This window comes from Cydia pomonella, chromosome 17 (genome assembly GCF_033807575.1).
Source record: "Cydia pomonella isolate Wapato2018A chromosome 17, ilCydPomo1, whole genome shotgun sequence".
Lineage (NCBI taxonomy): Eukaryota > Metazoa > Arthropoda > Insecta > Lepidoptera > Tortricidae > Cydia > Cydia pomonella.
In genome coordinates, this window is record NC_084719.1 from 8,475,103 (window position 1) to 8,488,495 (window position 13,393).

General features: G+C 35.4%; 1 protein-coding gene across 1 annotated transcript in view; it reads left to right on the forward strand.

Moving 5' to 3' along the window:
• The first annotated feature begins 779 nt into the window (after positions 1-779).
• LOC133526825 (uncharacterized) overlaps positions 780-13,393 on the forward strand; it is a 40,556-nt gene continuing 27,942 nt past the window's right edge. Inside the window, exon 1 of the mRNA XM_061863624.1 lies at positions 780-1,284. Within this exon, the coding sequence (XP_061719608.1) occupies positions 1,132-1,284 (153 nt within the window). The 5' untranslated portion in view covers positions 780-1,131. The remainder of the gene's footprint in view (positions 1,285-13,393) is intronic.

Genomic DNA, 13,393 nt, shown 5'->3' on the forward strand with positions numbered 1-13,393 from the left:
AATACATTTTTTTTAAAGCGAAACCTATAAACCTAGAATATATCATGCTGAAGCGATCGACATCAAAATCAAAATGATTCGTTAAGATTTAGTTAGTGGAAAACGTTTTCTCCTGAAATGCAATTTCATAGAAAAAGTATACCTACCGTTATTTCACTAGGATCGTAAAGCTATTCTTTCCTCTTAAGCAGTTTTTGAGTTTTTGCAAAAGTTTTTATTTTTTTATTTTATATTCAGGATACTACCTAATAGTCTCTGTTCAAGGCAGTCTATTGTGACGGGCGGGCAAATAATTACGGAACCTAACATTACTTACTTATCCCTACTTACTTATCCTTTTTTTGGGGTTAAGTATAACACTAGGAAAAAAAAGCATAAGTAATGATTATTGATTATCTTTGCCTATCTATGCTGCACTGACAAACGACTCTTGCCAAACTATATTATACATAGGTACCTAGGTAATATCCACACCGCAGTTAACTTTTGTGGAACAACACGGTAATATCAGGCAACAGACCTGATTACTTTATCTTGTTCCACAGTTGCTCCACATAAGTGTGGATGCGCCTTAATCAACACTCATTTGGAATTGGTTACTTTCCTCATTTGTATCATAATTCACAAATAACTTTCTAACCTTAATCTTCCTCTATGCGTGTAAATATATGTATAAGGATTTAATAAACCATGTCCTCCCCGTCAAAGTAACGCGTTGTCATAAAGTTTAATCCCACAGTGCAGTAGGCAGCTGAGCACGATTATGGGCAATAAGTCAGGCGGAGGGACTTTATTCCCCATTTACTCAGTCGGCACAGAAAAACCAGTGTCACTCTGGCCTCCATTATCTCAAGTGCTTCACGTCACAAAAGGCCATTATATACTGGTTATTGGTGGTTATTGAAACGTACGCTAAGGACGCCGATAGTCGTCACAGCGCATGAGCGGCCCGGCCAGTCCAAGCGACGCTTGCAGTAGACACGCACGTCGCGCCGCGCACCCATGCAACGTCGCGACGCCTTGACAAACCAAGGGTTTAAACCCCGCTATGGATAATTTTATAACTAAAAATATTTGTTTATAGTGTGTGGGAATTATAGTGACTTGACTTTATTATTAAAACTTGCGAAGATGAGACAAAACGACGATCTTCCCGAAAGGATAGCCCAATTCAAAGCTGATCCTGAAAAACTACGACAGGCCAATGAGTTTGTAGACCAACTTATACAGCAAGCTAAAAAAGAGGCAGAGCTTAAACAAAAACAGAAAGAGCGAAGTAAATTCGTAAGTATCAATGTATATTTATCCACGTAAGGAGAGGGGGTAAGTGTGAGTAGCGGCCGTAGATGCTCGGCTTCGTCAAATAGCAGCTTATTTTGGCACTACACTGAATCTAGACTTCTGAGGCTCTACTGCGAAAAATGGATATCTGAATTTCTTTATCTGCCTCTCTATCGTTCGAATATGCAAGAGCGATAGAGGCAGGTAATCGAAATTTAGATTTTCGTTTTGCGGTAGGATCTCTGACTACGCATGCATCATCTCTGTACACATTTCGCTCACAATAGTATTACACACGTTCGCAATTTCAATTAAATATATTATTAACTCTGATTTCTGATGGTTAATATTTACAAGGAAAGTATAAAGACACAGAAAGTATTATTTTTAAATATTTAGGTATATCAATAGAATGAAATGAGAGCCGAGATTAAATGCATGATATCATTGAATCTCTTCCTATGAAAATCGCTCTGTCTGCCTATACTATTAGAGGTGTTCTGCTGAATTTACTATTGGTCTAAGACACGTTATAAGAAATATATTATACCCTAATCTGTTACTTATTCGTGATAAGAAATGAATGATAAATAATATTCACATTGACACATTGCAAAGGTTGCCTATGTTTTTTTTTTTGTTATTTAATCGTATATCATTGGTAGGTAAAGCGACAAAATAAACAATCTTATACTTATTTTGTAAGTCTGTTGAAAATTACTAACCAACTATTTCGTCAAATGATAAGACGAGTATTTATCTTATTTATTGCATATGTATATTCTGTATAAACATTGAATATTGTTGTCTTTACGCGCACTGCAAACGCGAGATGAGTTCTTATCAAGAGATATGGTACCCTGTGAATCCAATACAGCGTATCTGCAGTCTGTCTGACAACGGCGATTAATTAGACATAGACCAAGATAAGTTAGCAGCTATTTTGACAGCCCAGACAATGCAAGTGTTATTTTAAACGTCAAACTTCTATGAAATTATGAAGTTTACTTAACACTTGCACAGGATGGGCATCAAAATCGCTGCCAACTTATCTTGGTCTGACTCTACAGTGTATTTGGATTCGCAGGATAGTGTGTGTGCGGAAAGAGAAGAGTCGTGGAATGTATTGGTTCCCATACAATCTACGATTCTTCTCTTTCCACACAGACTCTACAATGGTGACGTGAAATTAGACTTAATAGAAAAATCTGGTGGTACGTATTTGTTATTCAGATAAAGCACACTTGGATAACTTCGGAAGCGGGGTAACATTGAAAATTGCTAATATCGAGTTAACTATCAGCACTTTCTTCTATACTAACTAAGATACTTTTTCATTTCAAGATAAGATTCTGGTTTCATTTTGATTAAGAGTCCCTAGCAAGCTGTTTCGTTTGTTTTATAAACTGGAGCTATATAAACAAATTATAGTAGCCCTACTGCAATGTTAGATGGTCGGCTCTTTATCATTTGTCACCATGCCTTTCATGCAGCGGCTAAAGCACGGTCACATTTTTATCACCTGTCATCATGTCTCACATGTTCTAACAAGTATTTTTTTTTAAATTTATTTATCAAAAAAAGTTGGTACAATGTATATTGTACCAACTTACATTGTAGCAAAAAGTTGGTACAATGTATATTGTAATTTAATGTAATACATGTATATGTATTACATTAAGTTTCGTTAAACGTAACGTTTATCGGCGAATGTAAGTGCGGAATTGACAGGCATAGTGACAAGTGATAAAAATGTGTCATGTCATTGTATAGCCAAAGTTTCATCAACAGTAGTTTTAAAATGAGAACGAAACTCCGTTTGTATGGGAAGGTGAAATTCAGCCCAGCTTGCGAGGATTGTTAAGCGTTAGCTATTAACGTGTGCCACTTCATATTTATTCGCGAGATGACTTATCAGGAGATATGACGGATATATTGGGACAAGTAGATCGTTATTAGGCCGTATCAGGGTGTTTTGGTGATCGATGTCCATTCAACAACCTTTGGCTTATCTTATCTGATAAGCCACTCGTTTGTTTTGGTGAACGAGTTTGCGCGATTGGAACGGAATTTGCATCTCTGCTTCGTTTACAATAGGCTAGTTTTCTAATGAATCACAGTAGGTAGTAGGTACCTCGAAATATAGGGTGGGCAAATAAGAGTGATACACTTTGTTTTTAAATTTTAATTATATTAAGTGCACAATTTATTAAATATTTTTTCATAATTATATTATTCAGGGTTGGCAATTATATACGGAGGATAATTTCTGCCAATTTTTAGCAATTTTTTCTCAAATGTTAATGTTTTTGAAAACGCGTTGTTTGCTCGATTAATTTCGACAAAAAGTGACAGAGATTGGTACCCAAATTCCTCAAATTTTGCAGCTCCTGACTTATTTCAGTGGGGCTATCTAAAATTACGCGTCTATGCTAACAAGCTGATGAAACGTAAACAGTTAAAACTAAACTATCCGATACAAATTTACTAAGATACGAGTAACAACGCCGAAAATGTGCGAAAATATGCTGAAAATTGCCTTACATTTGCCTGCTGTTAGAGGTGGACATATGTCAGACATTATGCTCCGCATATATTTGCCAACCCTGAATAATATATTTTTAAAACAATACTTAATAATTGTTGAATTTAATATAGTTAAAAACTTAAAAACAAAATGTATAGTTACTTCTTATTTCGCCATCCTGTACATTACCTATGTTATTGGGAAAGACACTCTACTATATTAGGATTTTATTGTTTGTTTTTAAGGTACCTATAGCGTAATTTACAACCTCAAACATTTAGCTGGTTTTAGTAAGTTCTGAAAATTCTCAAAAGTATTTTGCTACATATAGTTGATAATACTATTACTTATTCTGTCTACGAGTACTAGCGTATGAAGTACCGGTTCGCAAGACTAGATAGTTCGTATGAATAGATAGTTTAATACTAAGTGATTAAGTAGGTAGATATATGTACAGCCAGCGGCAAAAGTCCATACCCACTTGATAAATGGAATTAATTCATAAAGTGGATATGCACTGGTATACCCAGTTGCTTAGTCATAAATAATAATAAATAATAAATATTATAGGACATTATTACACAAATTGACTAAGTCCCACAGTAAGCTCAATAAGGCTTGTGTTGAGGGTACTTAGACAACGATATATATAATATATAAATATCTATAAATACTTAAATACATAGAAAACACCCATGACTCAGGAACAAATATCCATGCTCATCACACGAATACATGCCCTTACCAGGATTTGAACCCGGGACCATCAGCTTCGTAGGCAGGGTCACTACCCACTGGGCCAAACTGGTCGTCCGTTAGTAACTTAAAACAATCGTATTATTTAATGTAAATTGATTGCCTATTTTACTAGCATCATTTATAGGAGTTTTTTTCAGATAACCGTTAAAAGCGCAAATTAAAATTAAATGTTTTCCAAGTCTTTACACCATTGTAGTAGTAGTAGTAGTAAAACTCTTTATTGTACAAAAATGAAAACAAAACAGGAAATAAAACACTCATCTCATTTAGGGATCTCTTCCAGTCCTTTGAGCAATTGAGGATTGAGGGGATTGATTTTCCATTGTTTGCCTGGAAACAATTTAAAACTTGTTTGCCTATAGTCATTGCAATAATGGCTGCATGGGAGTTTTCAGGTCAGTCACGCAAGCACTACAGGCTAACTGATTGTATATTATAGCACACAGGGGAACATATCGCAACAATACATCAATTCACATAAAGATAAAGATAAAATTCCTTTATTGGCAGAACTTTTTTTATACTACGTCGGTGGCAAACAAGCATACGGCCTGCCTGATGGTAAGCAGTCTCCGTAGCCTATGTACACCTGCAACTCCAGAGGAGTTACATGCGCGTTGCCGACCCTAACCCCACCCCCCTCGTTGAGCTCTGGCAACCTTACTCACCGGCAGGAACACAACACTATGAGTAGGGTCAAGTGTTATTACACAACTACAACTAGAACACAATTAGAACTGTGTACATTTAGATGTTGTGGGTAAAATAAAGACCAATTGCTTGCCCATTTCGGACGTACAATACTAATAAACTTAAAACTAGTCAAATATACTAAAAGTACGAAAACATTAACAACAATACTATTTCAAAATAATTTTAACCATTTATACACATAAAATATTCATTTATATTGTAGAAACTTTTTATTAATAACCATTTCGTGAGCTTATTTTTAAATGCGATGCCATTTTCCGACTTAATATATTCACGTAAATGATTAAAAATCTTAATTCCGGAGACATAAGAGCTCTTGGTAAGTATAAAACTAGAAGATCTAACTGTACATACATCATTTTTATATTGTGTTCTTATATTATTTATTAGGTATTTTTTTTGGTAAAGATGTCAGTTCGTTCCTTAACTAATACGCAAATTTCTAATATATAAATACACGTCAGAGTTAATATTTTATAGTCTTTAAAAACGTCTCTTAGGGATTCCATATCTCTCAGCTTAAATTTTGAAGAAGAAATGTTGATTCAACGTTTACCGAATTGCCCCAAAATATTATAGCGTACGTGACGTGGGGATAAACATTTCCATAATACGCCTTCATTGCAACATCGCTTTAAGCTTAAAAGTATAAACGTGACTTACTAGTTTTCCTAATCAGATTTTTATCTTGTTTGCTGATTCACTTCTATAACGAGAAGGTACATACATCACACCTTTTTAATTTCCAACAACATCAAACCAAATGATAGACTTCACTTTATCGAATTGAGTTATATTACTATAGAGAAGCCATACCAAACAATAATAGCAAATTGTACCCCTAGTGTAAATTAATTCTATAGCGAAACGTGACGTATGCGTTTGCGTTAAGTCTCATTTTGTATGGGATATTGAGTTTCCAAAACGTCCCGTTTGGCGCGCTGTTTCTAAATCCTATACAAAACTTAACGCAAACGCGTACGTCACGTCATGCTATCGAATAATTTTTTCACTAGGGGTTCTGTACCACGTGACCAAAACGTCGTAGCGCCGTAAAATTCATGGCGCGAACGCGTTTAGGTCGCGAGATTCACGCTTCGCTTCTATGGTTTATTGTCAAAACAACAACAACTCATGGCGCAAAATACTGGTTCTCTGTGCCGGTTCTATACGTTTTAAATAATACAATGTTTAGGTATAATATTTAGTCAGGTAAAAATTACAGTAAGTAGAAAATTAAAAGCTGCGAAAGAAACCTATCCTGCGCACCTACATTTTTCTACCGAAAGAAAGGCGCTTACCTCTACATAACGGGAAACGCTGGGATCGGCTACAAGCGTAGCGCTATGAAAACGATGGCTGTGCATGCGTTAAATTATACTAATTTTAGCGCTACGGGCTACGAAAAGAGGTCCGTAGCAAAAGAGTTATTTTAAACAAATCAGATCAGCATCACGCATTTTTGGTTCTTTTCTTACGAAAATCATTGCATCTCTCTCGTTCAAATTTGCATTTTTTGCATAAGAATACGGTAAACAATAACCGCCAAGATGACAATCGTCATGTGTCCTCAATCAACAAACGCCAAATGAGAAGAAAAAATGTATGTCTACAGTCATAGAGATGAGATGGTACGAGAAGTCACGGAACTATTTCCTTATAATTGTTTAAGTTTTGATTGGCATTTTCTTTCGACGATTGTTATTTTGGCTAGGCGCCCCGACATGTGTAAGCTCATCATCAGGCATGTTCAATGCCGAGGCCCTTTGTAATTTCGGGCACGGACCCTCTGTCTGAGGATCGCCTGGGAGTTGGAAAGGGTGATCTCTGAAGAACGCACGAAAATCATGTAGGTATCATGTTGTTTAACAGGAATTGAATTTCTAGAGGACAATTGTTAAACACCTCAACACAAGAATAAATAAATACTTAACATTAAATAGATAAATTGAATAAATGTAATAAGTTGAAATAAATACCCACCTTAGTCACAGTCAGTTACATGCGCGTTGCCCTCCCTAACACTCCGGCAGGAGCACAACACAGTAGGGTATAGTGTTATTTGGCTACGGTTTTCTGTAAGGTGGAGGTACTTCTCCAGTTGGGCCCTACTCTAGATCTGGAATGACATCCGCTGTCCTGTGCCCTACCACACAAAGCGAGATGACATTCACAATACCCATACTTCTCTTTTGGACGTTGTTTAAGGACGTACCCGGGTCCAAAGCATACATAGCATACATATTATAAAATATATTTTAAAAACTAAAACACACTATGGCTGCAATGCATTTCGCAACCCCGCTGTGTCAGGGAGCCGGCCGCGAAACCGATGAAACTACACACCGCCGACTCCCTTCAGTCAAAACTCCTCTTTTGTGAAAAAAGGCATTCAGTTAGCTCGGTCCGACCAAGTCGAACTATATGTACTTAGTAGTAACACAAAATAGACCGGATGACTCTAGTTTAGTTCACACACATTTTAATGAACGTAGGTGTTACAGTTATTACCAGTGATTGTGACCTATGAGTTAATCACCGCTATAAATACACTGACCAAAGGAAACTAGTACTTCAGTAATGGTCATAAATTTCACCATTAATTCTACTGCAGTAGGTTATAGGTGACTACCAGGCCAATTCGGGTTTTAGTTATTAAATCTCATTCCAATATGATACTGATCTGATACTGATCTGTCAGTGTCAAAAGTGTCGGGTTTGGATTCGATGTTTAGTTATTAGATCTCATTCCAATATGATACTGATCTGTCAGTGTCAAAAGTGTCGAGTTTGGATTCGATGTTTAGTTATTAGATCTCATTCCAACATGATACCGATATGATCATTCTAGCACTAACGCCTAAACAAATAAAAACAAACAAACAAATTATGCTGATCTGATACTGCTCTGTCAGTGTTAAAAGTGTCGGGTTTGGATTCGATGTTTAGTTATTAGATCTAATTCCAACATGATACTGATATGATACTGATCTGATACTGATCTGTGAGTGTCAAAAGTGTCGGGTTTGGATTCGATGTTTAGTTATTAGATCTCATTCCAACATGATACTGATCTGTCAGTGTCAAAAGTGTCGGGTTTGGATTCTATGTTTAGTTATTAGATCTCATTCCAACATGATACTGATATGATACTGATCTGATACTGATCTGCCAGTGTCAAAAGTGTCGGGTTTGGATTCGATGTTTAGTTATTAGATCTCATTCCAACATGATACTGATATGATAATTCTAGCACTAACGCCTAAACAAATTAAAACAAACAAACAAATTATGCTGATCTGATACTGGTCTGTCAGTGTCAAAAGTGACGACTTTGGATTTGAATTTTAGTAATTAGATCTCATTCCATCTTCTTTTTTTTTTAAATTATGGCTTCAGTCCAGTGGGCCTATTTTGCTAGTATCAAGGTCATAGGAGCTTTAAATACGACTAAAATTGTACGGTTAGTCTTGTGACAGTGGACGGTGATTTTATCTGATCTTGTAAAGCGATAGCTGAAGTTTATAAGTAGCACGTGGATGACGTGGACTACCAGCCGTTGACTCCAAAATGTTGGTTAAACGCGTTTCAAGATTAATTCTCCATTCACTGCACACTACCACATTAGTTTACTGTATAATAAGCTATCGATATTACACTTTAAACAATATTAATGAGCAAAAAACAAAGCAATTAATCACGAGGTGTGACTATCAATATGGCGCTCAAACCGAAAGTCCGATACTGATATGATACTGAATAATATTGATCTGTCAGTGTCAAAAGTGACGTTTTGGGTTGAAGGTTGACATAGCGCGCAATTCAGCAGGTCCTTTAAAAGAGATTGGAATTATCTCATATTGCTATGATGTCAGATCCATGTTAGATCAGTATCACATTATATTGTTGGAATTGGCCTGTAAGACTGAAAAGTGTAGGTATGTCTACAGAACTTACCTACAAAAGTAAGTAGTAATGCAAATGGGGCCTTGAAAGAATATTTAATAAATACTGTGTATTCTTTTGATCGTAGTTACATGAAAACATTTATATATTGAGTATTTATTTATTTTTGTTTATGTTATATTTCTGGTTAAAGATATTTATTTACTCAAAAGAAATTTACATTTCACTGAATAAGTAGGTAGTTTAAACTACAGAACAAATAAAAAGTTATTATAATGCGCATATATAAATATGTATGCATTCTTTTATTGTAATGAACTTACATTGCATTAATTTTAGTGATTGTACACTTTTGTTTTTGTTTGTCATTCTTTCATCGTTACTTCTGTTCTACTCATTTCCTCAATGGTTAACTGGACGAGATTCCATACAGGGATACGTTCCCCTTTGTTGTATTTAAATTATTCTGTAACTGTGTTTTTCGTGTTTTTATTTCTATGTACAATAAGTAAATATATACATGCATAGATACATACATATTTCTTACAATATAGAAAAACACGACCTCGTATATTTCGAGCGATTTGACAGGCTGTTTTTGGTGAACGCAGTTTTTCTTAGTTCTCATTCGACTTAGTGTGCCCTATGAAATGATTCAGCCAATTTATTCGTGTAAGTACACATGTAAGAACTTTTTAATGATTTTTAGGGTTCCGTAGTCAACTGGGAACCCTATAGTTTCGCCACGTCCGGCTGTCTGTACGCCCGTGGCTCCGTGATCGTTAGTGCTAGAAAGATGCAATTTGGCATGGATTCATAAATCATGCATGGCGACAGACCGGTAAAATAAAGTTGAAAAAATTGTTTTTAGGGTACCTCCCATACAAAATGTTTTGTTTTTCTCTTCAACCTAATGGTGTAGGGTGTCGTTGGATGGGGCTTTTAAAACGAAATGAATGAAAAGTCAAATTGCTAGGAATAAATAAATCATTGCAAATCGGTGTAGTGTTAAATAGACGGACTCTATTTACCTACATATTATATACCCAATATGTATAATTGTATATTATTACTAACATGATAGAGGTATGTTTGTAGGTACCTATGCTATATTATTTTTACTGTATATATATTATTTACTGTATTGCTAATAAAAGAAGTGAGACCGAACTGGTAACCAATTTCTTTCGAAGCCCCTTAAACCACAATCATGTATCATTTTTTAAATAAAGCATTTTCGCTACATACCGGGAAACCCATATCGGCTACGACGTAGCGCTACGACCGTAGCTCAGCGGTGAATGTGTTAAAATTATTTTGTTGTAATTTGCTACCCAATAGTGCTACTTGGCAAGTCTGGTATTACCAGAGTAAAGGAATTTCTAAATTACAAATATAGGTACATACATAATTATACGTTATAATTATTATTGTAGATTTGTAGCCGGGCGCATCACTTGTGTTTCACACTTGGCGCCCAAAGGGAAAACTAATAATAGTTTTATGAAGCAATTTCATGTATTTCATCGTTTGTTTGCTTTAATGTGAGGTTTTACTGCCATATTGGCTATTTAGGTTGAGATTGTTGAGGTTTGCCTTGTAAAACGCATAAATTAACAAAGAATGCTAGCCAGGCACGTAATTTGGAAGTGTGCCAACAAAGCCAGCTAATAAAAAAGATTTTTTTTATCCATTTTTGATACAGCTTTTATTGCCGCCGGTACTTTTCCTTCAGTATCAGTCAACTAGTAGCATCAGTCAAGTTGTCACGTGAAGTTTCATCTCAATCGAAGAATGGAAATTGGTATAATTTAGCCTGTAAGAGTTAACCCGAACCGAACAAACATATTATTACAAAAAAATATTACAAGATAAAAACTTGTAAAAAAATAACTACAAGCGAATACCCTGCGCCTTCTTGGAATTGAAATCGGTTCAAAATGTGCAAAAGATTAGATTCAACCACGATTTGAATATCTCGTTTTCATAAATTGTACTACTTTTGTATTGACATTCATTCCGAACAACGAGTGTAAAATAACCTTTGTTTACGCTTACAAAACGGGTTTTTTTATAGTCTATCCATATTTATGTTTTGTTAGTATTCGGTTCACAGTTTCTTAAAAAAAAGTTTTTTTAACTAGAATGTTTCATGTACTCCTCAGCTAGGTATATCATATTAACAGCGTAAAAAAAATGGTAACATTCCCCAAAAATGTACGCAACGACAATTTTAGATACCTACATTAAATCAAACTGTGTGGCTATTCGAAATCCCAGAACCTGTCGATTTTAACTGTCTTGGTTCTCCTTATAACTTATTCATTACATTCATGTAGGTACTTACACAACGTGTTACACCAGTCGCTGAAAGTGGGGTGGGTATGACCTGAATGGATATTGCTCAGTATGACCTATACAACATGTACATGTGTAACGCGTTGTATGTAAAAAATTTGCGTATTAACCTAATAACTAGATTGAAAATAGCATCAAAGAGCGGTGGAGTGCTCTTAGTGCCAATTAGGCGCATGCCTGTGGGGTCAGCTTAATCAATCGCATTGGTAAATAGGGCAATTTGAACGTAGTGTACGTGACATCAGAATGAAATTTGAATCTTGTTATTTAATTATCGTGCATTTCGCTCGTACCTGTCCGTACATGTATTGGCGCGGGCGAGACGCACGATAACTAAATAACATGATTCAAATATCATTCTGATGCCAGTGTACGTTCAAATCGGCTTGAAAGTTTACAATTGGATACAGTTCTGCCGGCTTGAAATTGTGCATTAAAATATACATATTTAAATTATTACCTATATATTCGCCTGGGGCTCAGTTATAATACTTATAATATACATTTTGAAACCTACACGGATTACCTATATTTGGAATCTCTTTTAGGATATTTTATATCGTATATTGGCGATAGTTTTTACGAACAATAGTTGGTTTTTTGATCAAAATTATCCGAAGAAAATTAATTCATGAGCCACGAAAACGCAAGACATATTATGATTTTTTTATAGATAGTTATCCGTTTTCATTGCTCTTGAGTGTATTTCATTTGTATATACATACACTTGCGAGCAAGGATACGGAATCACTTCCCATGTTGGGCTTCTACGCTGAATTACTCTCCAATTTTCTTGCAAACCTGAAAAATGGTATCAAATGAAAGCTATTAAGGGCCCGCAACAAGCTCGGTTCTCCATACAAACGTAGTTACGCTCATATTTTTATTAAAAAACTACTAGTTAGATTGCTCTGAAACTTACAACAGTATAAAATATATCTATGTGAAATTAGTTTATGTAGCTTCAGATACCATAGTTAAAAAAATACAGTAATTTAAGTTTTTCATACAAAACTTGTTTTAGCTCATTTTGTGTGCTTTATAAGTTGGAGCTATATTACAGGCATATACATACCTCGTGTCATTATTATATGCACAGTTTCATTAAAATACGTAGTTTTAAAATAAGAACGACACTCCGTTTGTATGGAAAGGTGAAATTCGGCCGTGCTTGGTGCGGAGCGGACTCTTAATATAACCCACTGAAAAGTAAAAATTAGAAAACCTATTGAGCGAAAAAGTCAATCGTTGAAAATGAATAATTTATGACATCAAATAACATCATAAATAAACGATACAGTCGATTGTAAATAAACGATAAAGTCAAGATATTTGTTAAATACTTGTCATCTTCCGTAAATACATAGGTACACATATAAATACACATACGTGTACTAGGTAGTGTTAAAATGGTGCCTATAGTCCAAGCAGTAGGTAATAGCAGGTGACATGACGTGCCGTTAACTACTTACTACAATTACCTGTTGTTACCTTGCAGTCACAGATCTCATCCGGTAGATGGAACGTATAACGCGACTTTTATTCAGCACTCACTGCGCATTTATTAGCCACTCTGTAACACATACAATGCAAATAACCCGCTAGGCAAGATGAACCCATCTTGTATTAGAAATGGAGCGCTTGACATTGAAAGTGTTAGCACCTACAACACACTCTTATTACCTACTTTCGACACTAAGCCCGTACATCTACTTTTGCGGTGTTAACTCGTATAGTATAACTGCCTGTACCAATACTTAAATGTGACGTTTTCAATGAAAAGGGGACAACTTGTTAGTTGTAAAAATATCAATTAATTGTATTACAATTAGAAATAATCCTTATCGA